The sequence below is a fragment of the Corvus moneduloides genome, chromosome 17, assembly GCF_009650955.1.
Source record: "Corvus moneduloides isolate bCorMon1 chromosome 17, bCorMon1.pri, whole genome shotgun sequence".
Taxonomy (NCBI): Eukaryota; Metazoa; Chordata; class Aves; order Passeriformes; family Corvidae; genus Corvus; species Corvus moneduloides.
The window spans coordinates 162,576-187,211 of record NC_045492.1 but is presented as its reverse complement, the minus strand read 5'-3'; the positions used below and the strand labels follow the sequence as shown (position 1 = coordinate 187,211).

Below are 24,636 nucleotides of genomic sequence, written 5' to 3'. Positions count from 1 at the left end.
CCAAACACTGCTTTCCAGGTGCTCCAGGAAGTGTTTGTGCAAGAGGGGAATATCCGCAGGGTTTGCTTTGAAGCAACTGGCATTACACAGGTATGATTCACTCCTTGGTGTTTGTGGAGCTGAATAAGCCACCCTGCCCCGCTGCGAGGTACCCTGTACAGGATGTGTGGATGCAGGTGTACGGAAAATCCCTCTGTGAAAAGCCCGTGTCCACAAAGGAGACAGAGGAGTCCTGCAATGTTACTCAAATAAAGGGAGAGAGTCCACTGGGGCGCACGCCCGCGGGGGTTTCACTCTCGAGGGCGCGGCCTCCTTTAATCCTAAACTCCCGGCCGCATGTTGCCGTCTTCTTTTCTCCACTGGCTGAGGTACTAGGAAGGTACAGCCTTCCCGAACTGCCTACCACATATCCAACCTTGAACATGTCATTTTACCCCCAAGTTCAGAAAGTCAGGCTTGTGCAGGCGCACTTGTCTGTTTCAGGAGCCAAAAGCGGTCTGGGCTCTGCAACAAACATGCTGCCCAAAGTTAGTAGAGACATTAAGACCCATTTCAAAGACGTTAACACCCATAGCTTCACCCATTAAATTGTTTGTAAAGACGTTAGCACACATCTTTCCTATCACAGGTGTTTGGTGGTAGCTGCTGAGAGGGAGAACCAGACCCCCAGGAGAAAGAAATGGTCTCCAAAATTTGCTCAGCTCATGATTGTTTGACTGCTTTAATCTGGCCTGAATTTGTGCTTTGGAAGGGCTCTGGCATCTCTATCAGCTCTCGTGTAGATGGGATGAGCTGGATTAGGCCCGGGGGCTGCAGTAGGGAGCACAGCCGGCTTCTGGCACCATCTGCCCCAGGTCTCCCTCCTCCCCCTCCTTGTGAGGTTGCCAGCACCCTGTGGAGCAGCTGAAGCTCCTGCCCCCACTGCCTGTGGATTTTGATGCTTGTCTCTGCCCTGCAGAGATCTGGCAGATGGGCTGCAGCCGCTGTCCTGAAGTGCTCTGGCATTCTACCTCCACTGAGCTAGCCACTCAGGGGCTGCTGAGCGTGTGCTGTTTCCTCGTGTCAGGAGAGCCCAACCCCCACAATCTGAGGGCTGTGATGAGCTGTCCTTTCCCACCCTCCCTCTGTTTGTTTTTGGAGGGTTTTAGCCACAGGACCTGTGATTTTGTGCTGGGGAAGGCACAGGGCTAGGGTGGCTGAAAGCAGAGCCAGGCTCTCTATTCACAGCCCGTGTCTTTCAGTTCTGAATTCAGCAGCCCCTGTCCCTCCAGGCACCAGCTGAAGCGTGGCCATGTGATGGGTTCACTTCTGCTGTTTCCTGCAGTGCTCCCCGGGGGTCCCCCAGCAGCCCAGGGCTCCCTCAGCCGGCAGAGGCGTATTCTGGGGGGCTCAGCCCGGTGCCCCTGGGTTGAGGGAGGCAGTACAGCCAGGGTTTCCCCCTTCTCCCCGTGTCCCTCAGTAGGGGCTGCCCAGCCCATGGGGCACTGGGGTGTGGAGTGTCTGGCCAGACCGGCTGGGTGAGTTGGGGCTGAGTCACTCTGGCAGTGCACGGCTCAGCGAGGGGCAGCAGGGCCCGCCGCTGGCTCCATGGCGCTCAGCGTCGGTGTCCGGCGGCTCTCCCAGCTGCCAGGCCATGGCGAGCGGCAGGTGCATCTCAGCTTCCGAGGTGGGCTTCGGGTGGCGGGGGGGGGGGGGGGCGTTGAGGGTTGAGGGCTGGGGGCTGCCTTCCCCTGCCAGCACCTTTACGCCTCCTCTCCTCAAGGTTTCACCCAGAAGACCAGGAAGGTCTGCTGTGGCCCAGAGGCTGTCTTCAAGGAGGTGAGGGAACTGGGATCATGTGGAACATATGGGACAGGGATGGGAGAGGTCAGTGTCTTGGTCATAAAATCATAGATTGGTTTGCGTTGGAAGGGACCTTGAATATTATCCAGTTCCAATCCCCACACCATGGGCAGGGGCACCTTCCACTGGACTGTTTCCTGGGAATTTCTCTGCTGTGTCCTTCTTCCGCTCTGCTCAGAGGGGCAGATGGGTCCCTCACACTGTGTCTGTGACCTATGCATACACGCTGCAGGAGCTGAAATTCAGCGGAGTGACACTGCCTGGAAGCCTGGGCATACCAAAGCTGAAGGCAAAGCTCTCCCTGCCCTCAGAAGGCCAGATGGTCACTACAGTTGATGCCTTGTGGGGCAGGAGTGGGACTTGTGTGTTTGAGTGCATATGTGTGTGTGTGCAGGGGCAGGGATGGAGGTGGCCTGGGAAGCATGTCTGCCTCTCTAGTGCCATCCCCACTGAAGCCTGTGACAGCCCAGCTCTGCTGTGCCAATGGGTGGTTTCCACCTGTCCCTTGCTCGGGTCCCAGTGCCAATGTGCTGGCTGGAGAAAGGCAGAGAAGGTGGGGGGGCCAGGAGGAACAGCCACCATTTTGGGTGTTGAAGCCTCAGGGTGCAGCTTTTCTATGAGCCAGATGACTCTCGCCTGGGTGGTCTCTTCTCACCAAGTACCTCTGTACATTCCCACATTCTGTCTCACTCCACAACCTGCCAGCTCAGGGACCCCAGCAGGCACAAGCATCCTTCTTTTTCCAGGGTGATGCTGCTCTGACTTCTTTAGCAGCTGACCTGTGGCTCTGTGCTGCTGAAGGGGCTCTATGATTTGCCTGGCCAGCAGGAAAGTAACTTCCCACCACACCTGCTTTTTGTCATGCCCATGGACTTGGTCACCTCACAGGGGAACTGATCACCCACGAGACATGGGAAAGTGTGGCTGAGAATGAGTTGTTATCCCTTCCTGCTCCATTTGTTTGCAGCTCTTTCGTTGGCCTCACTACGGGAAGCTCATCATGGGTGAAACGCTGTCCATTAAGGTTTACAACTGCAGCAAGGTCTTCAGTAACAGGTGGGTCCTTTGATTGTTGGGGTGACCAGTAGAGGTGGGGGAGGAGACATACTGGTGTTTACATTGTCTACTGGGAATAGAAAATGTTTATTGAAAATCTGATGGAAGGAAGATGAGCAGGATGCCAGTTATAGAGGAAGGATGGAGCTGGTTGTTCTGGTGGGGCAGCAGTGCTGTATATATTAAGCTAAATAAGGGGAATGATTTAGTTGTGCCTGCAGTAACAAGGACTACATAAGGATGCAGATCAGACCCTCAGCGGGGACAAAGGTTAAACAAGGTCCTAAAAGACAGCTATAAGGACAGGCCTTGCTGCAGATGAGGGACCTGCTCTTACTCTGAACATCCTTGTGGTGATCGTGACCATGCTGCACCCAAATTCAACATATCTGTCGGTGTAGAAAAGCTCTGAACCCATCGTGTTATGGTTTAACCTTTAATAAGACAGCAATTTCAATTTAAAAGATCAGCCAGAATTTAAAGTGCTTCTAGGTGGCACAGACACAATACTGTGAATTCAGTGGCTATTCCAACAGTTGTAAAACACTGCAGGGAAACCCAAGAATAGAGATGATAGATTGAGTAGTGGTGGTGGAGCAAGAAAGGCAGCAGAGGCATGGTCATTCAGGGTGTGTGAAACATGAGGATGCAGGGAAAGGTGCCAGCTCTGATAAGCAAATTGTAAGAACTGAAGGAAAATGCACCAGCTAATAATGCAAACCTTTTCAAAGATGTCTGAGAGGGCATGGAGGAAACAGATGAGCACAACACATGTGAGACACAGATAAAGACAGAGCAGAAAGCGTGGCAGAATGTTGTGTCACTGTTTCCTGAATGTTTTTCTTATGGGAGCTGGATCAGAGGTATTATCTCTGACTGAAATGTCAATAGAAACTGCTACAGGGTAAAGAGATAACACAAACAGTAACAAAACAGTAGGACCTGACAGTCTGGAGCAAAGGAGTCCAGTGGGAAATGAGTGAACTGACACTATATCCACACATCTCCACTGCTGGGGAGCAGCATCATGGCAGGTGACAGACAGTACAGTTCAAAAGTAGTTGGTCTGTGCACTGGGATGGTCAAAATTAAATAGAAAGAGAGTGTAGAAGGACAGAAGAGAAAAATTTGTTACATTACTGTATCTGTTTGTGGTCTCTGGACTTCTGTGTGTGCATCCTTTCTGTGGCAGCAGCACCAAACCGGCAAAGCTGGAAATGAGGGGGATGAGCAGAGGGACTCCTTCCTTGGGGGTAGGAAGCCAGACAGGCTCTGTATCTCAGAGAAAAGGGAACTGAGAAGGAATACAAGAGACCAACAGCTCACAGCTGAAATTGAGATGTGTGAGGAGCAATTGCTCTTGTCTGAGTCTTGGGTGGGCAGTCAACTCTTCCAGTGGCAGTTTCCAGCTCGCATTGGGAAGCTCTGCTTCATGCAGAGCTTAGCCTGGCTGCCAGCAGAGATGCCACGAGGAGATGGAGGCCCACGTACACATGGGGGGTGCAGACAGTGTCACACAAGCCAGAGTTAGGAGTGGCAAATGCCATCCCGCATGCCTTACTGCCACTTGCAGGGAGCCAGATGACCCTTCTCCAGGGAGAAGCCCCTTTGGAGTAGGTAAATTTTGGCCTGACTTGCTGTAGACATTCCTGTGGTCATAGCTTTAGGTCATATTTCTGTATTTCCTTGTGTAAAGCCTCTGTTTTCCAGTTTTATCTGGGAAGAGTCACCCCAGCTCTGCTTGGTGCCCAGACACAGACTGGCTCCTGTGAAGCCGAGCGGCTGAAGGGAAAATCCTCCTTTGCCCTCTATGAGTCTGCATCTGCACAAGCCTTCAACCATCAATGGCAGCTCAGTTGCAAGTAGCTGCCTGGGCATGACTGGGATGGGGGCAGGACCTGCTGCAGGGTCAGTCTCAGGTGTTCAGCTGCCAGATTCCCTATGGAAAGCACTTCAGGGCAGCTCAGAGGGGCTGTGAGCAGGAGAGTGGAGATCCCACTACTCCCCAGGATGTAGGTGCTGATGCTATGTACAGTGTTGTTGCAGTCTCTCTTTTTGTTCCAGGCTGCTTGGTACCCTTGTCCTCAGCCTTCAGCACCTGATGACATCCGGAAGGCTAATCCTGCGGGAGTCCCTTGTGGACAAGAACAACAGAGTCACTGGTGTAAGTCCTCCACAGACAGCCCAGCTATCACCAATCAGTAAGGCTTTGTGGGAAACCTCATGTGGTACTCCCCAGGTGGGCTGGGGGGGAATCCAAAGTGCTGTTTGAGCTGGGAAGCACTGTAGCATTTGTGCCATCTCTGCACAGGGATGCAGACACTTCATATCCACCAAGAGGTTTCTAGGAGCATCTACAAATGCATGGGGAACCTGGAGACCTGCCAAGGGCCTGAATGAGTAGAGGGAGGCTTAGTAAAACCTTCTCAAGTCTGGGCAGTGGATGTAGGAAGTGGCATCTCATCTGCTTCATGCACCACACAGTGCATGTGTATGGGCTGCTGCAGTGATGGAGTGAGGTGGAAGGTGGCAGGGTGCCTTGGGACCCCCAGCAAGCTTTTGGGTTAAACACTAGCACTAACTGGATGGCTTAATCAGTGTCTGGGACAGCATGAGTTGCTCTGACACCTGACTGCCCCTCTGCTCTACTCTGCTGGTCCTGTTCTCCTCCTGCCCTGGCATTGGGGCTCAGTGGGTCCTTTGTGCTTGTAGAAGATGAACGCTACCCTAAAATGAGCTGTTTCCTGCCAGCTTGGTGTGGCAAGCACAGCTCAGTGGGTTCTGGACTGCCAGAGCTGTGTGCCAGCAGGGCAGGAAGAGCAGAGGTGGAGGCAGCAGTCCTGCAAGGTGCTGCATCTCTGCTTGCTCTTCACACAGGCAGTATGACTAAACCGCATGGTGGCACATCGAATGCAGCTCTGTGGCCACCAGACCACCAGCCTGAGTGGCACAGGCACAGGTTTCTTGTGTTGTTGGACTCCTGGATCACAGAGCAGGTCCAGGTAGAAATTGAGCATTTCCAGGATGATTTTTAGCCCATGCAGCTCACTGGATAAATGTTCATGCTATTAAAGAGACAGGGATTAGACTCACTCCTTGGTGCTGGTGATGGTTTGAAGGGACCCCACTGTGTAAGGTCAGAGCTACCCTGTGGCCCAGCCCTTTGCCCCTGGGTGCCTCTTCCCTTGTGCTGACAGCCACACTTGTGCTGATGAGCTGCTCCAACCAAAACCCAACCACATTCAGTTTTGCCAGATTAGTTTTGGATTGTGCAACCCTGCCTGCACAACAGCTGCAGGGGACAGAAATAGGGCAGGCAAGACTGCCCATCCAAGAGTAGCCTGGGACCCTCTCAGCTCAGCTTGGTAGAGAAGTGACCCCAAGAGAGAGGCTGCTCCTTTAGCAAAGTGGGAGTAAGCCACTGGACTTCCTGCTAGTCCAAGTCCTGTTCTTCTCTGGGACTTGAGTTATTTGGGCCCCTTTTTCTCCTGGCTGTTTGAAGGAGTGCTTTTAAAGCCTTGGCTTTTTATTCAGCTTCATCTCAGGCTTCTTCACCCTCCAGCCTTTGCTGCTGCCTTTCCTGATCACTGTACTGCTGCTTTCTTGGGCTGCATTTCTTTTCCTAGAAATGTGTGTTTTCCAGGGATTGAGCTCTGAACCCAGCCTGTACATCCCCATCAGCCTACTAAGGAGTGATCTCCTCCATGCTAGTGATTTTGGCCTCTGCTGGGAAATTCCTTGTGTTTGTGTTGGTTTGAGATCAGGCTGGCTACCTGGAGACCAAGAGTGTCCAGACCTGTGCTGGCTGTGCTGATACCCAGTGTGCTCTGTACTTCTCTGGCTGTCCTTCCATGTTTCTTGTGATTCAGATTCTCAGTGTGCTAATGACTTCTCCGGCATTTTAATCCAAGCTGTCCTGCCTAGGGATGCTCTGCCAGCTGTCTTGTGCCTCCCCTAGAGATACTGCTCCAAATCCTGCATGTCAGTCTGCAGTCTGCAGTCCCCAATTCCCTTGTCAAAAATGCCTTGAGGCGACTCTTGGGGCCTCTTTATGGTAGATCTGTAAACTTGATCCGGCTTCTATTCAATGAATCCTGGATTTTGGAAAGCTGCAGAGGGGGGAGTTTCGTTTTGTCTAGCTTGTTGATGAAGGCAGACAAGGGGAGTCTGGTATAAATAGGCCTCTTGTGGGGATGTGACCACCTTTCTTCTGCTTTCCACTAGCTTCTCACTTCTTTTTTTCTTCTGTGCCCCCCCTTTCTCTTTTTGTGACATTTCTGACGTTGTTTTGTGGCTGCCAAGCTCTCAGGCCATTTCACTTCCTGCTTATAGATCTACATTGAGTTGGATTTGCGCTACCAGCCTCCAGATGGCTCAGCAGGGAGCTGGGTTGAAGAGGATTTTGTCTATCCTATGAAAGACAGGTATGGAAATCCTAGGGAAGAGCAAATTTCCAGGCAGTTTGTACAGCTGCCTTTGTCAGTGGCAGCCTTTGGGATGCAATCCAGCCTCATTTACTCTCCACCTCTGGCCAGGCTGATGCATCTCAACTCCACAGCAGCAATAAGGGAGCAGGGCTCTTGGATAAAAATACCTTGTCATCACAACGAGCCTTTGACTGCAATGATCCACTGTAGGTGCTGGGAGTCCTGGGACTCCTGGGACGGCCTTGAGAGCATTTCTGCCGCCTTCCTGGCTTGTGGTTGCAAAGTTACAGAGAGCATGGCTTTGGCCTCCAGCAACTCCATGGCACGCTGGTGGTGCCCAAAGCCAGGGGAATTGTGGGTTTCTGGGCAGACAGGATGACAGGCAGCAGCAAGGCCTGCAGAGTGTCACTTGTGGAACACTAGAGGGAAAACAGCAGACACATGGGGTGGGCAGTGGGTAAGCTTAAGAGAAAAATGCTGGTGTCCCCGCCAAGAAATAAGCAGGAATGTGGCTGGGCCACTGTTACTTAAATGCACCAGGGAACAACCACAGCACACTGGTCTTTGCAGCAAAACATCTTTTGTTTTTACAGTTCAGAGTTAATCATCTGCAATCCTGGATTTGAGCAGCTGGAGTAAGTAGCCCTACTTGAATGTCTTGGCTCACCCTCCTGGGTGGGGGGCAGTGCACAGCCCGCTTGTCAGGGCTGATATATGGCTGATGGCATGGGGGGGGGTGGGGCTTGCAGGACTGCCGAGGGGCTGAGAGCGAAGGCACTGGACAAGAAGGCTGCTGCACTAGGCAGGAAGCTGGCAAAAGGTCTGGAGACTGATGAAGAAGAGGAAGAGGAGGAAGATTTATATGATACATCTGAGATTGAGGCTTCGGGCATCATCTTCAGCCCTGTGAAGAGGTATCCATGGCATGCTCTTCTCTCTTGCCTTTGCTTGGTTCCTGGGGTAGAAAATGCTGCATCTTATGGAGAACTCCTGCAGCTCATGGCAGTCTGCTTTGGCAAAATGTCAGAAATCTTCCATCTCTAATGGCCCTAGACCGGGTATGTTGGGGATTTGCTCATTCCTAGGGCAATGGGCCATTATTTGCCAGGTTTTCTGTTGTTTCCCTTGGTGGGGACTTACTCAGGTCCATGTTGACAAAAACACCTGCTCACCTGGGCTTTTTTTTCTGTGCAGCCGCTCCAGACTCTGCTCTGCACGGGACCTCTTTGCCATCCCAACCCCGCAGAGCTTCCAGGTACTGCAGCATTGCATGTTCCCGTAGCTGCCTCTGGCCCCATAGCCAGTCCCTTACTGCCTTGCTGCGGGCCTGGGCTTCTCCGATTGCCACATACTCCATCAAGGCCTCTAACACGAAGACCATCATATTTTGTGTGACTTCCCTGGGCAAGATGTAAGGTTGCCTGAATGGACTGCATCCATGAGTGCTGGCCCCAGTATCAGTGAGCCCATGTAGTTAGCTATGGATAAACAGGAGAAGGGAATCAGCTACATGTACAATTGCAAGACACTGCCTGAGCAGAGCTTCAGAGAGTAACCAGGCAGGGCTGGTGCCTGCCAGCTTTCCCAGGGCCTGTCTGTCTTCCTTAGGGACAGCTGTGGGACATGACTGGGGCCGGAGGGCTATGTGGGGGCTTGCTTGGACATGCTGGGAGGCTGGTAGGAAGCTGTGGCTCTGGCTGATTATCTGACATCAGGCTAAATTGATTTCAGGGCAGGTCTCCCAGCCTGGCTATGGATTTGAATCCTTCCCTGGTTCTAAGTCAATCTGGACTCACATTTGGTCCTATCAACCAAGCAGGAAGGTTTTGTGAGGGTTGAATTTCCTACCACTGTTTTCTTGAAGTGATTATTCTGTACATTAACAATGGCCTCGTTACTTGTACTGAGAGGAAATGTGAGAACATTTCTTGCATATCTTAGACTCATAAGCAGTTGCAGTAAATGAGACAGCTGCATTCCAGTCTTTCCAATGGTGTCCATCTCAGTAGGATTCAAAGAGGAGTATTAACAGAAGAGACAAAGAGCATCTTCTCCAAGATGCTTCTGTGGATCCCGCCATTTGGGAGCAGTGGGTTTGCAACCCTTGGGATCGGGAACTGAGGGTACAAGTGCTGCTGGCAAGGTCTGCTCTTGTCAAAAGTACTAGGGCTCTAATACTTTATTTCCTTGCTTGTCTGAAAGAAACAAGTATCTCAAATACCACTTTGGTCTGTTCTGGCTGTAGCAGATTTCAGCAGCCATGTTTTTGCCTGCCCTAAGCATCCACCTCTGCATTGAGAGTGCCCTGTAAATGTGCATATTGGTATTGTTGAAACAATCTCAGGATGGAGATGTAAACAGGAGAGTGCTGATTTTCTCCCACATTTTCTCAGGTTGGGATTAATGTAATTGAAGCACAGAAGCTGGTGGGGGTGAACATCAACCCCTTTGTTGTAGTCAAGGTTGGAGAGGAAAAGAGGCACACGGCAACGCAGAAGTCAACAAACTGCCCCTTCTACAATGAAGTATGTGACATGGACAGAGGCTCTGTCCTTGCCCCACTGGTGTCCCATGTGCCTGGGACTGTCCTTGCAAGGGATGCCTGGGAGCCTGGGGCTCAGCTGTCTTGCTCTTCTCTTTCAGTATTTTTTGTTTGACTTCTATGAGCCAAGGGACATTTTATTCCACAGACTCATAGAGATCTCGGTATGTATGTCTTCCTCTTCATCTTACACCGGTTAGTGGTACAGCCCGATGCTTCTGTGAGTAGACACTGGGAGCGATGGGCAAAGCAAGGGTACCAATACCATTGAGGTATTCCAGCCAGAAGCACCTGCCCACAGAGAGCCACAGGGCCTTCCTGTGGCTGCACGGGGCAGAGACCTAGCCCTGCTCTGAGCCAGCACTGGGCAGTGCTGCCTTCCCACCTCCTCCAGGTCAGGGTTTTTCTTCACCCTGCGACTGAAATGGGGCCTCTGGGGCACTTACCTGCCTGCTGCCTTGTTGTCCTGCTGTTTTGGCAGCAATTCCCTACTGCCCCTTACCCTGGAGCCTCATCTTGCCGGTCCTGAAGGTAAGTGGCTGGTGTGAGGAGAGCTCAGAAATTATTTGTGCTGCAGAAAAGCCCAGGCACGCAGAGAGGTTGAAAATCCCTTGGCCCAAAGCACAAGGGCTTCCCCAAGACATGGGGATGTTCTGAAGATAGCTAAACCCAGCCAGCACGTCCTTTGCCAAGTGGTCTCCAGCACTTTCCCTGTGAAAGGCTGCACGTCTCTTCTGCTGGTGTGAGTTCAGCAAGCACTGAGCAAGACTTGGGTTTTGGGAGAGACACTAGCCTGGTGGGGTCATAGCTCTGCCCTAACCCAGCAGAAAACAGATTGGTCCTAGGTCCATTGTAGGGGTGTGGCTTACCTAGGACTGCAGAAACTGAATTGGTTGCACATGACTGCCTTGGTCTAGGTTTGACTGAGGGCTGTGGGCTGGTGGGCTTTGTGGGAGTAAGAATGGGTTTGTTTCAGGGCTAGCACAATCCGCATGAGGAGCTTGCAACCACTGCCTCAGTTGTGCTTTGGAACGAGCTCTTGGCAGCCCTATATTCCTCAGAGATATCTGGATGTGTCACCTGGCTGCCCACACCTCATGGTGCTCAGGGGGACTTGTGCTGTCTGCAGGTTTTTCACTCAAAGAAGATACCATTTCTGGGAACTTGCATAGGAACGTTCAAGATGGATGTTGAGACAGTGTACAGCCAGCCAGGTATGAGGGACTGCACTATGTACCTGTGCCTGACCCTGGCTCTGTCTGAAACTGGTGTTTCCTTCATGCTCTGATGGGTCTGGACAAGGCCCTGGCTTTAAAGCACTTAGTTTGCATGAGAACCTGAGCTCGCTTCTCCTCCCAGCTGTCTGAAGGCAGGTGACACCTCCTGCACCTTCAGAGGCAGGGTCAGGGCAGTCTTTGTGCGGACAGAATTGGATGTGAAATGGTAACCTGGCCTCTCCCTAGGGAACTCCTCCTCTTCCCTCTCAGATCACAGATTTTTCCAGAAGTGGGCAGTTATCAGTGACCCCACGGACACCCAGGCAGGCGTGAAAGGCTTTGTGAAGTGCAACATCTCTGTCTCTGCACGTGGGGATATTGTGGGCTTCCTTCCCACCTATTCCAGGAACCAGGATGAGGACATCGAAAAGTAGGTGCAGTGGGATTTTGCATGCCCGTGGGGAACCCTGTCATGTCTCTCTTCACACTACCTTTTTTGCCCTGTTTTCCCCTCTTCCGATGGGCAAAGACGCAGTGAAAAAGACCTGTGGTGAGGAAGGATCCAATCTTCCTGCCAGTCAGTGAATTTCCCAGCATTGTGTCCCATGGACTCCAGGAGAGAGGCAGGACATAAATTTGTCTTTCAGGAACCTGCTGCTGCCTAAGAGAGTCCCTGCAGAGAGACCCTGGGGCAGGGTCTGCATCAAACTGTATCGTGCTGAGGGCCTGCCCAGCATGAGTGCAGGCATCATGGGTGGTATCTCCAAGATCATAGGGGAGAGAAAAGTCTGTATCGACCCATACGTGCAGGTCTCATTCTGTGGGCAGCAGGTGAGTGTGGGGAAACTGTTGGGACAGGCTGAATCTCCCTTGGCTGTGTGGCAGCATGGGTGGACTCATGGTGCCAGAAGCCTCCATAAGGCACAGCAATCTCACTGAAAACAGGCTGGGAGAGCCCAGTTCTTGCTGTCTTTAGCAGTGACCTGAGCTGTGTGGCCCTGGTTGTGCAATGTCTGGATGAGAAGGCTGTTCTTGACTTTTGTCTCTACAGAGAGCTGCTCATTGGACAGCCCCAGCCCTGGGCACAGCTACTGGCTGAGCTACTGGCTTTGCAGGCAGAGATTCATATCCTTAGACATAGGGACAGGATCAAATAAATCCTGGAGCGGGACTGAAGTCCTTTTTCTGTGTCAAGCTGGGCTCAGCCTGAGACCCTTGAGAGAGTTTACTGAGATAATGGCCCAGTTTTTTCACACAAGGTCAGGGTTTCTGGTCCTGTAATATCCATTAATATAAGAATCAATCCCTGGGCAGTCTTGTGGGCCTGGAGTGCTCCAGGCAACCCTTAGACACCTCTGGGTCTGCTGCCTGCTTGCATTCCCTTCACTGTGCAGCTTATGCCCAGGCCTTGGAACAGACCCCCATTAATGAAACAGAGAGGAATTGCAGGAGAGGGGATAGGGGCAGGGACACTGCCACTCCCAGAGCCTGCCCAGCACTATCTGCAGGTGGTACAAGAGTATGTGCCATTCCCAGACAAGCTCTGAGGCATCCCTTTTTCTGGGCACTAGTTGGAACTATGTGGCTTTCACACCTTCTCCTTCCCAGGGGGAAACATCAGTGGAGACCAACACCACTGAGCCTGAGTGGAATGAGCAGATCAGTTTCATTGAGATGTTCCCACCTCTGTCCAGAAAGATAAAAGTCCAGGTGCTGGATGATGCCAATGTTGGTGATGTGGCCATTGCTACACACTACATTGACCTGCAGGAGATCTCGGACCCTGACAGGAATGGTGAGGCTTGGCATGGCTGCCCCAGGGCAGGACGTCCTGGGCAGCCCCATGCCATGCACTTTCTGCTCAGCATGGTGGTCTCCTGGGGGTGGGAGCAGGAGTGGCTGAAGCACACTGACATTCTGGTGTCCTGGGCTGTCCTCTTGGGGGAGGTCTCTCTGCAGCAGCACCCTGGAGCATAATGAGACCCTGTCCCTGTCTCTGCAGGCTTTAACCCCACATTTGGCCCAGCCTGGGTGAACCTGTATGGCTCCCCCCAGAACTCAGCTCTGCGGGACATCCACAAAGACCTCAATGAAGGCATGGGTGAGGGCATCTTCTACCGTGGGCGCATCCTCATGGCCATCACAGTGGAGATCTTCAGCAGCCCCAGCGTGGCAGAGAGGAAACTTGGCGATAGGACAAGGGGTGCCCTGAGCAAACTGAAGCTGAAGAAGAAAAGTAAAAAATCCAAGGAGAAAACTAAAGAACTGAGGCAGCTGCAGGGAGAGGGGGAGGCTGGGAGCTGTCAGGAGGCCGAGCAGCCCAGGGAGGTCACTGTGGAGGTGGAAGAGCTTCATCCACTCCCCGAGGTGAGTTCTGCAGTGCTGACACGGCTGATCCATGCCAGTCTTTGGCATGCACAGTTGTGAAGGGAAAGAGGCAAGGCAGGAGGCAGCTGTGTTGGTACAATAGCCATCCCTCAGCCTACAACCTGCTCAGTGGCTTCACACAAGCATCAACCAAAGCCATGGCTCTGCAGCAACACCTCTGGTCTTCCAAGAAATCTTGTCCTGCCTCTGGTAGCCCAGTGGTGATTTCAGCAGCATCCTGCTGAGGTCCTGTGGAAGGGCTGGCAGGCATCAGTCATGCCCTGGTGCTCAGGAGTGTTTTGGCACATAAGGCTCTCAGGCTGATTTCTGTCTCCTTGCTCAGAATGTGCTGGGGAGAAAGGATGAATTCCTCCTCTTTGCTGCCTTCTTTGAAGCCACTATGATGGACTCCTCTCTCAGCTTGAAACCTGTCAGCTTTGAAGTCTCTATAGGTGGGTATTCCCCAGGCCCCCATGTCCAGAAGCCATGGGAACAGTGTGAATCTCCCTCTGACAGCCAAGTCAGTTCTTGACACTGCCCTATCAAGTCAGCTCAGGAACTTGGGAAGGCAAATGGGGAATGAATCCAAGGAGTGTGCACAGTGCTTTACTTACCTGAAGAGCTTGGATCTCTTCTATGGGATTGGAGATTTGCACCATTTGTATGAATTACCTGTTTTGGGAAAGTTTGGGGAAACTCTTCTAGTAAGTGAGGGTACAAAGAAGTAGAAGGGTTTGGTAGCAAGAAAGGTAAACAAAGGAGGGAAAGCTGGGATACTGGGGTTGGTCACATGGCACTGAGGGGATGTGACAAGTGATGGGGAAACAATGGTTGGAGAGTGGGTCAAAGCCCCTACCTGCTAAGATGGACGGGTGGAGATGCTTGATGCTGATATACTTACTACTTGAGGAGCTGATGCTGGCCCCAGTGTAGGGATGCAGATGGTAGTCAGCAGGCACTTGGTGGAGCTGGCAGAACTGGAGAAGGCATACACGAGGACCTCCTTGCAATTGCCCGGCTCCCACTTGGACCTCCTGGTTGTCCATGTGATGCACTGATGGTTGGACGCTACAGAACTGCTAGTTCCCAAAGCAGTCAATACCCCTGTGCTTCTCTTGGCAGGAAGACTGCACTCTGGTTTTGCCAGCTAGAAAACTTCTTTTCTAAAAAAACCTGAGTGATCCCACTTACCTATTTATCATTTAATGCTTACCTTCAAGGAAACTATGGCAAATCTGATGAGGTTGTGACCAAAGGATGGCAAAAAATGGAAAAGGGAGAAGTGAAAGAAGAAGGGCAGCCTTTACTGGATGCTGATTCAGGTGGTGAGCTGAATGCTGAAATCCTGACTCCAGCTTTAACAGCACTGAACAAATCAGTGACAAAGAGCCAGAGACCAGAGCCCATGGAGCATGACAAGTAAGTCTTCTATGTCTTTCTATCCCACCTTTCCTGGAGCTGTCACAGCTTCCCAGGCTGGTTGTTCCAGATGTTATTAGAGGTCTGCTCAGCAATGCATCATTGGTTTCTCTTCTTTGCAACCCTGCAGCTTGCCATAGCCTAGCTGGCTGGGATTTCCCACTAGCTCTACAGTCCTATGGTGTCTGCTTGATGTGTGCAGATGGCCAAGGACAGGGTCCCAAGGAAACTGAGACCTTGCAATAACAGCCGTCCCTTTTCTGCTTCACAAGCAGCATCCTAAGGGCTTGTTTCCAGTGAGGAAGAAGGAGAGGAGTACTCTTGGCATATGCTGTCCTATGTTGAGCAGGCAAGACACATACACAAGCTCTTCTGATGATATGTTTGCTCTGGGAATGCTGCCTAGTTTGTCCCACAGGCCTGACAATGTCTTGGTCTTTGCATTCCGAGGCCTGGGCCTGCTATTACTTAGTCCCATAGCAGTGAGAAATCTCGGCAGCATCCCATGCTCCTGTCAGCCTCATTCATCTGAGCATGTGCTGCTGTCTCTACTAGAAACCTTGTGTGCTAGTTTGGGATGGCAAAAGGCAGATCCAGCAGCTTGCACACATGTCCATGGTGCAGAGCCCAAAACAGCCAATTAATTTTCTGTGAAGGGGACAGAGTTCAGCCTTTGCTCCCTTGCTGGATGTGCAAGCACGTGTGTTATGATACAGCATATGCTTTCTGTAGCAGTAGCCATAATCTCCTCTGCCTGCTGCCCTTAGGTCATACAGCTGCCTGCCCATGACGCACGAAAAACCCTGCGTGTATGTATGGAGCTACTGGGAGGATCACGCCTGGAGACTCTGCATTTCCAACTGGATTGTCAAACTGGCAGAGCGCCTGGTAGTGTGTTCAGGGTGTTTGTCTGTGGCATGCTCCTTCCTGGTGTGCTTTCCTTGTTGCATGTGCAGTTGCTGTATGAGATGTTTGCCATCCTCACTACCCATGCAAGTCCACGTCTCTCACAGGGTTTAGTCCCACCTGTCCTTTAGACAGGTGGGGTAGGGCACATGGACTCAGGCTGTGTAACTGCCTGGTGGTGGTTCCTGGAGGAGCGAGTGATGTGATATGTCTGTGACAACAAGTTCTTCTGCTGCCAGTCCTGAGCTGTGTAAGCCCTGGGCAGATGATTTGGCAAGCAGACTCTCAGGTTGTCATGAAGGGGATGCAGTCTCTTCATGGGACCTTCCCTTCTGGGCTTGAAAATATGAAAGCAGAGCTTGCCCCAGTGTATGTCAGTGGCTGCTCGAAGACTGAGGCAGAAGGTGTTGTAACAACAAATGTTAAGGTTATCCTCAGGCTCTGGAGAGTCCCTGGCCAGCATAGTGCTGATCTGCAGCGCTCATGAATCCCAGCTCTGCAGAAAGGCATAAGCCACTTATGTAGGAAAGGTGTAAGCTTTGTGAATATTGTGATTTTGCTACAGGAGCAGGGGTTGGATGACGTGGAAAAGCTCTTGAGAAGACCAAAGGCTAAAGCAGAAGAGCGGCTCAGAGAGGTGCTGGAGGAATTTGTAGCTGGATGCAGGTTAGCATGTCCCTGATTTTCTGAAGTTTCTTGTTTTCAGGTTAGGAGATCATATCATATTCTGCCTGGGCTGTGTGCAGTCTTCTCTCTTGTCCTTTTGAGGTGGATGAGCAGAAGGAAATGAGGATGACTTGGGAAAAGGACCCTGTAGCTCTTCAAACTTGGAGAGGAGACCCCAGTCCTGTTCTGAGAATCAAAGGGGTCATAGATGGCAGCCTCAGTGTTCCTGGACTCCTGTGTGTTTCCTAAATGCGAAGGACATTTCCTTCACTCTTTTCAGTCATGCAGTCAAAAGACTAGTGTTTCAATCCCCATGACTGCCCTGTGGGGGCTGATATGCACTTCAGTCCACAGTGCAACAGTAGAAAGGGAGCCTCAGGTGCTGAGAATCCCCAGTGTACCTTCTGAACCAACAAGCTTGCAGAAGAGAGGGTATCACAGAAAAGGAGACTCCTGACGCATCTGGATTTGGAGCTTGTGTCCCTGCTGTGAGCTGTGCTCAACCTGCTGGGTGCAGAGTATACAGGGTCTGTGCTGCTGTTCTCATTGCAGGCAATATTCAGTCAATGCAGAGAGAAAAACAATGGCTCATCCAAATAACCTGGACAGATGTCGGACAAAATACCTGATGCGCAACATTGTAAGTTGTGGGGCTTGGTGGTTGTTGGTGGGAGTCTGTGCAATCCCTGCTCTGGGGGATGCTTCTGGAGGACGAGCAGGAACTGATGCTAAGAAGGAAACCTGGAGCTAAGACTCATGATATCAGTCATAGGCATTTACTACAGAATCTCCCAACTTCTGCTCAGAGCAATACAACTTCTGGCTCAGGGAACAGAGATAGGGTCTGGCCATGGCTGCCCACAGTTTTGTGCAAATGCTGTGCCCTGATGCCTTCCTTCGTCTCTTCTGGGGCATATGTGGTTGAGCACGTGCATATTGCTGCCCAGTAGGTTGCTGGAGGCCTTTTGGTACACCATATTCCTGCAGGCAGTTTTGCAGTGGCTCACTGAGATCCACTGCTCCTGAAAACTTGCCTACTTGGCTGGGTACATATCAAGCAGATCTACAACAGACATTCATCTGTCTGTTCTCAGAAAGGCTAACACTTGGGCATTTATCACCCTGTACAAAAGACCAGCTAGCTGAATGAGAGCACAATTACATACCCTCCATCACAGCACAGCAGAGCACAGCTGTAGTCATAGTCCCTGTCAGACTACAAAGCTTTGAAAGGCTGACCAAAATGCAATGACAGCAGCAGGAAATAAAATTTAGGCATGTCTGCATCCCAGTTCCCTTCCCTCCGCTTCCTTGTGCGTCATCACCTGAGCTATGGTGAAGGTGCTTGGCTAAGTCTGAGACACTCTGGAAGAGCGAACCCACCCAAGAGATTAATTTTCTGGCTTTGTCAGTACATAGTGGGTGTACACCCTGAATTCCTTCTGGATTTCATCATTAGTTTTGGTTCATCCCAAAGTCTCTCCTCAGATGTGTACACTATCTCTGATGTGTACTAGTGGTGGTGAAAGCCAAGCCCTGTGTTGCAGTTTCCTACATCTTCATATTCCCACACTTTTGTGGCCCCAAGTTGCTCCTTGGCCAAAGGCTTCCGCAGGCACTATCTGCTTCTGAAATGTTTATTCCTTAGACATCTTTCTGCCCCAAATGATTTTAAAGCTCATCGACTTTTTTTACCGGATGATATTGACTGGGCTGATGAGTCTCCAGTTCTTGGCACCCTTTGCTAAATGGCTTGTGACAGGTTCATGGAGATTTGCTCTCAGCAACTGGGCAGTGAGCCATGGTGGAGGTCAGGGTGCAATGGGGCAGGATGGATGCGATCAGCACACAGTAAGCTGCCTGCAGACCGCCCCCCATGGTGGCACTGGGGTATGGCTGGTTGTGTGACAGCTGTGCTTTCTGTTCAGATCCTGTATGCAAAGCAAGGGCTCCGTGTGAGGCGGCGCCTGACTCGTGACAATGTCAAGGAGAAGGTTAAGGAGACAAGGAGGATCCTGGCAAAGATACGCTTCATGGCTAAAGAGGTACAGTGGCTCCTAGGGAACCCCTTTTCTGAGCTGAACAGGGTAGGCAAGGAGAGCATACTGAGCTGTCTGCTGGGGCTCTCACCAGTCTGAGCTGAAGCTTTTCCTCTGCTGTCTTTCCTCACTATGTAAAATTCCAAGTTCCAGCTACTGAAGTTACCATATTTCCTGTGATAGCTCTAATGAGGGATGAGGCCAGGTAGCTTTGCAGGGCTGTTGGTGGCAGAGCAGGGACCCAAGCAACTCTGCAATGGGTAGGAGGCAGAGCTGGGCCAGCTCCAGGCCTCCTGGGCCTCTCTGCCCCACCAGCCCAAGGCCTTGTCCACAGCAGACAGTTTTGCCTGGGGAAAGAGCCTTGCCTGCACTGCCTGCACTTCCACCAGGGACTGACCCTAGATACTTTCTGCAGATTCAAACTTGCAGAAACTCTCATCCATAGCAGAGACTCTCCATATTCAGAGTTTCATTGTTTGTATTGAAAAAAATCAGTGTGTTGTTGTAGTGTCAACCAGAATGCCATGTTTACTGACGTTAGGTGGACAGATGCTGTTGAAGCTTGGAGAAGTCTTTCACCAAGTAAAGTCAAATCATTTTCACATCTTTAGCTCTGTGAGGGTAGAGTGATGTACAATTGTAGTGATGGCATTTGTCTTCCCAAGTCACCGTTTCTGTGATGGAGCCCTGCTGTTCTGGGGATGGTTGAAGACGTGCCTGTCCATGGGAAGAGGGGAATGAATTCTTTGGTTTGCTTTGCTTGTGTGTGCAGCTTTTTCTTTCCCTATGAAACTGTTTTTATCTCAATCCATAACTTCTTTCACTTTTACTTTTTGAATCGTCTTTCCCATCGCACCAAGAGACAGTGAGCGAGGGGCTGTATGGGGCTAAGTTGCCAGCTGGGGTTAAACCACAACACCTGCAGAGCCATATTGCAGGGCTGACTTTCAGAAGCATGTGGCCAATGTTAGGTGCTTTATTTGCTTCTGGATCTCTAAACCGCCATGCAGCCAGAGTCCCTCCTGTGAGGAGATGAAGCTTTCACCATGTCAGTGGAAGGAGGATGACGCATGCTGTTCCTCTGCTGTGATGTTCCTCTGTTCCCTCCCTCCAGCCCCAGTGCACTCTCCCTGATGTACTCATCTGGATGCTTAGCAACAACAGGCGTGTGGCATATGCCAGAATTCCTGCACAAAACATCCTCTACTCAGTAGTTGAAGAGGAGAAAGGCAAAGACTGTGCAAAGATCCAGACTGTCTTTATGAAGGTAGGGTTTATACCAAAACTGTGTGCTCTTGCTTGCTTCATGCTCTTTCCCCCTCCTTGCTTTCAGCCCTCCTTCCTGAAATCCTGGAGTTCACAAGGAAACACAGCTCTCACTCCACCACTGCCTTTTACCTCTGCCAATGTGTTGCTCTCTCTCCTGTGCTCTTTGGTCAGTCCCAGGCCGATGGCAATCATCTTGGTCTGAGATGTGAAACCTGCTAAACCTTCTGTGCTTTCAGGTCCCTGGCTTACACACTGGTGAGATCTTTGCCAAACTGGAAATCTACATGTGGCTTGGGATAACCAAATATGCGAAAAACTCTTTGGCAGAGCTGCCTGAGGAGTTCCTTTCTGAGAGTGAGCCAGAGATATCCCAGCTCTCAGCATACAGCCCTCCCAGCCGGCTCAGCAGGGATGGTGAGTGCAGATGCTGGTTCTCCACATAAGCAGGAGAGCAGGGAGGCAAGAGGTCCCATCCATGGGTTAGTGTCTGTGGTGATGCATTGTCCCTCCACAGCCCTTCACCTCCAGGCCACACTGTGATCTGAGAATTATGTCTGAGAATGGGGACCTGATCTAGTGTCATCTCCAAGGCATGACTGGGACTGGCACGTTGTCTCGGTTTTGAAAGACAGGTGTCTGCTAAGGAAGGCAGAGGCCCCCCTTGAAGTGGCAGATATAACCCCTTTTCCCTCCAAGTTATTATATTTTGAAATCAAGGGCCTTTAGGCGAAGATGTGGGAAATAGGAATAACACTTCTTTACTATATATATATATATATATGTATATAACCAGTCAAACAAAACAACAACAACTATGGCAGTAACAGCAAAACAATCACAAACCCAGTCCCAGCCTTCTCGGCTGTCAGGCCCTTTCCCCTCGGGTGCAGTTCCGCTCGCAGCCGGCAGGGGCGCTGGCGGCTCCCGGTGAGCAGGGCAGGTGCGATGGTTCCCCCGCGGCTGCAGGGGGCGCTCCGGAGCGAGCTCGGGAAACCCGCGGCACTGGTGCCCTGGGATCCCGGGAGGGATGGAACAAAGGCTTCACAAACCCCTGGGCAGCCGATCCCGGACTCTTGGGAACAGCAGGCTGAAACGGCAGGCTAGAACGGCAGGCTGGAACGGCAGGGACGGACGCAAATCCCGGGTGGCAGACGAGATGTATCCAGATGGGAAAACCCCACGGAGGCCCAGGCAGGCAGGGCGAGCAGGGCTACAGCGTAGCGAAAGCTCGAAGCAGCAGCGGAGCAGGGCAGCCACAGCTCGGTCTCCAGCAGGGCAGGGAAAGCGGCTTTTGGGGTCCCGGTGTTGTTTCCAGCAGGAAGAAAGAACGGCCAAAAAGAAAGAAGCAGCAGCTCCTTTCTCTGCAGCTTCTCTCTCCGGACGCTCAGAGCGAACTGACCCCACACCCAGGTGTAGACAAAGGAGTAGCCAGGCCCGCCCCATTCCCCTTTTTGTCTTTCTTAAGTACAGTTATTTGTCCCCTAGCAACATGCATATGGGAGAAAATTCCTTTAACAGGAAAACCTAAGACTAAACTAAAACCCCAACATTATCCACCCCGAATTTTTTCCCATACTAACATGTTACATGAAACTTAACTTTTTAACCATATAAATCTATGCATTACCCAAATTATATACAAATATACATGCTGATACTGATACAAGTACAGAGCCATGGGTAGTTCACCCTAAAACAAGGTCCCCTTGAGGTAAGCATCGGGTCTCTCCATCCTTTTGCATCACCCACCAGGTGCAACCTGGTCCCTGAGCAAAAACAACCCCACGGATGGGTTTGTCTTTGCTCAAGGCAGACTTTACCCAAACAGTTTTTCCAAGCATACCTCTCATGTGCACCACTGGAACCTTATCTCCATCTGTTGTTTGTAGGGGTTCGGATTGGGCAGGGCCTGCTCGGCTGGTGGAGCCTCGAGTGTTAACTAACCAGGTGGCTCTTGCTAAATGCACCTCCCAGTTTTTGAAAGTCCCCCCACCCAGTGCCTTCAAGGTGGTTTTAAGCAGTCCATTACACCGCTCAACCTTCCCAGCTGCTGGTGCATGGTAAGGGATGTGGTACACCCACTCTATGCCATGTTCTCTAGCCCAGGTGTTTATAAGGCTGTTCTTGAAATGAGTCCCATTGTCAGACTCGATTCTCTCAGGGGTGCCATGCCTCCAAAGGACTTGCTTTTCCAGGCCCAGGATGGTGTTCCGGGCAGTAGCATGAGGCACAGGGTAGGTCTCCAGCCATCCAGTGGTGGCTTCTACCATTGTGAGCACACAGCGCTTGCCTTGGCGGGTTTGAGGCAGTGTGATGTAATCAATCTGCCAGGCCTCCCCATACTTGTATTTGGACCATCGCCCGCCATACCACAGAGGCTTCACCCGCTTGGCCTGCTTGATCGCAGCGCATGTCTCACAATCATGGATAACCTGGGAGATACTGTCCATGGTTAGATCCACCCCTCGGTCTCGTGCCCACTTATAGGTGGCATCTCTGCCCTGATGGCCTGAGGCATCATGGGCCCATCGAGCTAGGAACAGTTCTCCTTTATGTTGCCAATCCAAGTCTATCTGGGACACCTCTATTTTCGCAGCCTGATCTACCTGTTTGTTGTTACGATGTTCTTCATTAGCCCGGCTCTTGGGGATGTGAGCATCTACATGACGGACCTTCACAGATAGCTTCTCTACCCGAGTGGCAATGTCTTTCCACTCTTCAGCAGCCCAGATTGGTTTTCCTCTGCGCTGCCAGTTTGCCTTATTCCACCTTTCCAGCCAACCCCACAGAGCATTGGCTACCACCCATGAATCAGTGTAGAGGTAGAGCTTTGGCCACTTCTCTCTTTCAGCTATGTCCAGAGCTAATTGGACAGCTTTGAGCTCAGCAAATTGGCTCGATCCACCTTCTCCTTCAGTAGCCTGTGCAACTTGTCATGTGGGGCTCCATACAGCAGCTTTCCATTTCCGGCTAGCGCCTACAATTCGGCAGGAACCATCAGTGAAGAGGGCGTATTGTCTTTCACTCTCTGGTAGCTCGTTATATGGTGGGGCTTCTTCGGCACGTGTCACCTGCTCCTCTTCTTCTTCAGAAGATAACCCAAAAGTCTCACCTTCCGGCCAGTTCGTAATTATTTCCAAGATCCCAGGGCGACTTGGGTTTCCAATTCGGGCGCGCTGCGTGATGAGGGCGATCCATTTGCTCCAAGTAGCGTCGGTGGCGTGATGTGTGGAGGGAACCTTTCCTCTGAACATCCACCCCAGCACTGGTAGTCGGGGTGCTAGGAGGAGTTGTGCCTCTGTGCCGATTACTTCTGAGGCAGCTTGGACTCCTTCATAAGCTGCCAGGATTTCCTTCTCTGTGGGAGTGTAGTTGGCTTCAGATCCTCTGTAGCTTTGGCTCCAGAATCCCAGTGGTCGGCCCCGAGTCTCACCAGGCACCTTCTGCCAGAGGCTCCAGGACAGACCATTGTTCCCGGCTGCAGAGTAGAGCATGTTCTTCACCTCTGGTCCTGTCCTGACTGGGCCAAGGGCTACGGCGTGAGCAATTTCCTGTTTGATCTGGGTGAACGCTTGCTGCTGTTCAGGGCCCCAGTGGAAATCATTCTTCTTGCGGGTAACCAGGTAGAGAGGGCTCACGATCTGGCTGTACTTGGGAATGTGCATCCTCCAGAAACCTGTAGCGCCTAGGAAAGCTTGTGTTTCCTTCTTGTTGGTCGGTGGAGACATTGCTGTGATCTTATTGATGACCTCAGTGGGAATCTGACGTCGTCCATCTTGCCACTTTACTCCCAGGAACTGGATGTCTTGGGCAGGTCCCTTGACCTTGCTCTTCTTGATGGCAAAACCAGCTTGCAGGAGAATTTGAATTATTCTCTCTCCTTTCTCAAACACTTCGGTTGCGGTGTTCCCCCACACAATGATGTCATCAATGTACTGCAGATGTTCTGGAGCCTCACTCTTTTCTAGTGCAGTCTGGATCAGTCCATGACAGATGGTGGGACTGTGCTTCCACCCCTGGGGCAGTCGGTTCCAGGTGTACTGCACGCCCCTCCAGGTGAAGGCAAACTGAGGCCTGCACTCTGCTGCCAGAGGAATGGAGAAGAATGCATTGGCAATGTCAATAGTGGCGTACCACTTCGCTGCTTTGGACTCCAGCTCGTACTGGAGCTCCAACATGTCTGGCACGGCAGCGCTCAACGGTGGAGTCACTTCATTCAGGGCACGATAGTCCACAGTCAATCTCCATTCCCCGTCAGACTTGCGCACAGGCCAGATGGGGCTGTTGAAGGGTGAGTGGGTCTTGCTGACCACCCCTTGACTCTCCAGCTCGCGGATCATCTTGTGGATGGGGATCACAGCATCTCGATTTGTCCGATACTGCCGGCGGTGCACTGTCGAGGTGGCAATTGGCACTCGTTGCTCTTCCACTTTCAGGAGCCCAACTGCAGAAGGATTCTCAGATAGTCCAGGCAGGGTGTTCAATTGCCTAATGCCCTCTGCCTCCACAGCAGCAATCCCAAATGCCCACCTGAGTCCTTTTGGGTCTTTGTAGTAGCCATTCTGGAGGAAGTCTATGCCCAGAATACACGGGGCCTCTGGGCCGGTCACAATCGGATGCTTTTGCCACTCCTTCCCAGTCAGGCTCACCTCAGCTTCCAAAAGGGTCAACTGCTGTGATCCCCCGGTCACCCCAGCGATGGATACAGGTTCTGCCCCCACATGTCCCGATGGCATTAAAGTACACTGTGCCCCAGTATCAACCAATGCATCATATTTTTGTGGCTCTGATGTGCCAGGCCATCGGATCCACACCGTCCAGAAAACTCGGTTCTCCCGTGCCTCTTCCTGGCTAGAGGCAGGGCCCCTCTAGCCCTGGTTATCATT

The 24,636-nt window shown here is 51.6% G+C and overlaps 1 protein-coding gene across 4 annotated transcripts in view; it reads left to right on the top strand.

The window, feature by feature from the left end:
- LOC116452499 (fer-1-like protein 4) overlaps positions 1–24,636 on the top strand; it is a 47,830-nt gene continuing 23,194 nt past the window's right edge. Inside the window, exons 1-23 of one of the 4 annotated variants that reach the window (XM_032127074.1) lie at positions 19–90; positions 1,763–1,818; positions 2,810–2,898; positions 4,963–5,062; positions 7,231–7,322; positions 7,919–7,960; positions 8,075–8,239; positions 8,520–8,580; positions 9,719–9,850; positions 9,969–10,031; positions 10,997–11,081; positions 11,355–11,514; positions 11,732–11,915; positions 12,693–12,879; positions 13,087–13,451; positions 13,795–13,903; positions 14,672–14,870; positions 15,638–15,758; positions 16,342–16,442; positions 16,995–17,082; positions 18,371–18,487; positions 19,596–19,748; positions 19,987–20,164. In XM_032127074.1, coding sequence (XP_031982965.1) covers positions 2,843–2,898; positions 4,963–5,062; positions 7,231–7,322; positions 7,919–7,960; positions 8,075–8,239; positions 8,520–8,580; positions 9,719–9,850; positions 9,969–10,031; positions 10,997–11,081; positions 11,355–11,514; positions 11,732–11,915; positions 12,693–12,879; positions 13,087–13,451; positions 13,795–13,903; positions 14,672–14,870; positions 15,638–15,758; positions 16,342–16,442; positions 16,995–17,082; positions 18,371–18,487; positions 19,596–19,748; positions 19,987–20,164 — 2,758 coding nt within the window. In that variant the 5' untranslated portion in view covers positions 19–90; positions 1,763–1,818; positions 2,810–2,842. Of the gene's footprint in view, positions 91–1,416; positions 1,667–1,762; positions 1,819–2,809; positions 2,899–4,962; positions 5,063–7,230; positions 7,323–7,918; positions 7,961–8,074; positions 8,240–8,519; positions 8,581–9,718; positions 9,851–9,968; positions 10,032–10,996; positions 11,082–11,354; positions 11,515–11,731; positions 11,916–12,692; positions 12,880–13,086; positions 13,452–13,794; positions 13,904–14,671; positions 14,871–15,637; positions 15,759–16,341; positions 16,443–16,994; positions 17,083–18,370; positions 18,488–19,595; positions 19,749–19,986; positions 20,165–24,636 lie in introns of those variants that run through there. The other 3 variants (XM_032127071.1, XM_032127072.1, XM_032127075.1) reach the window with 3 other exon arrangements.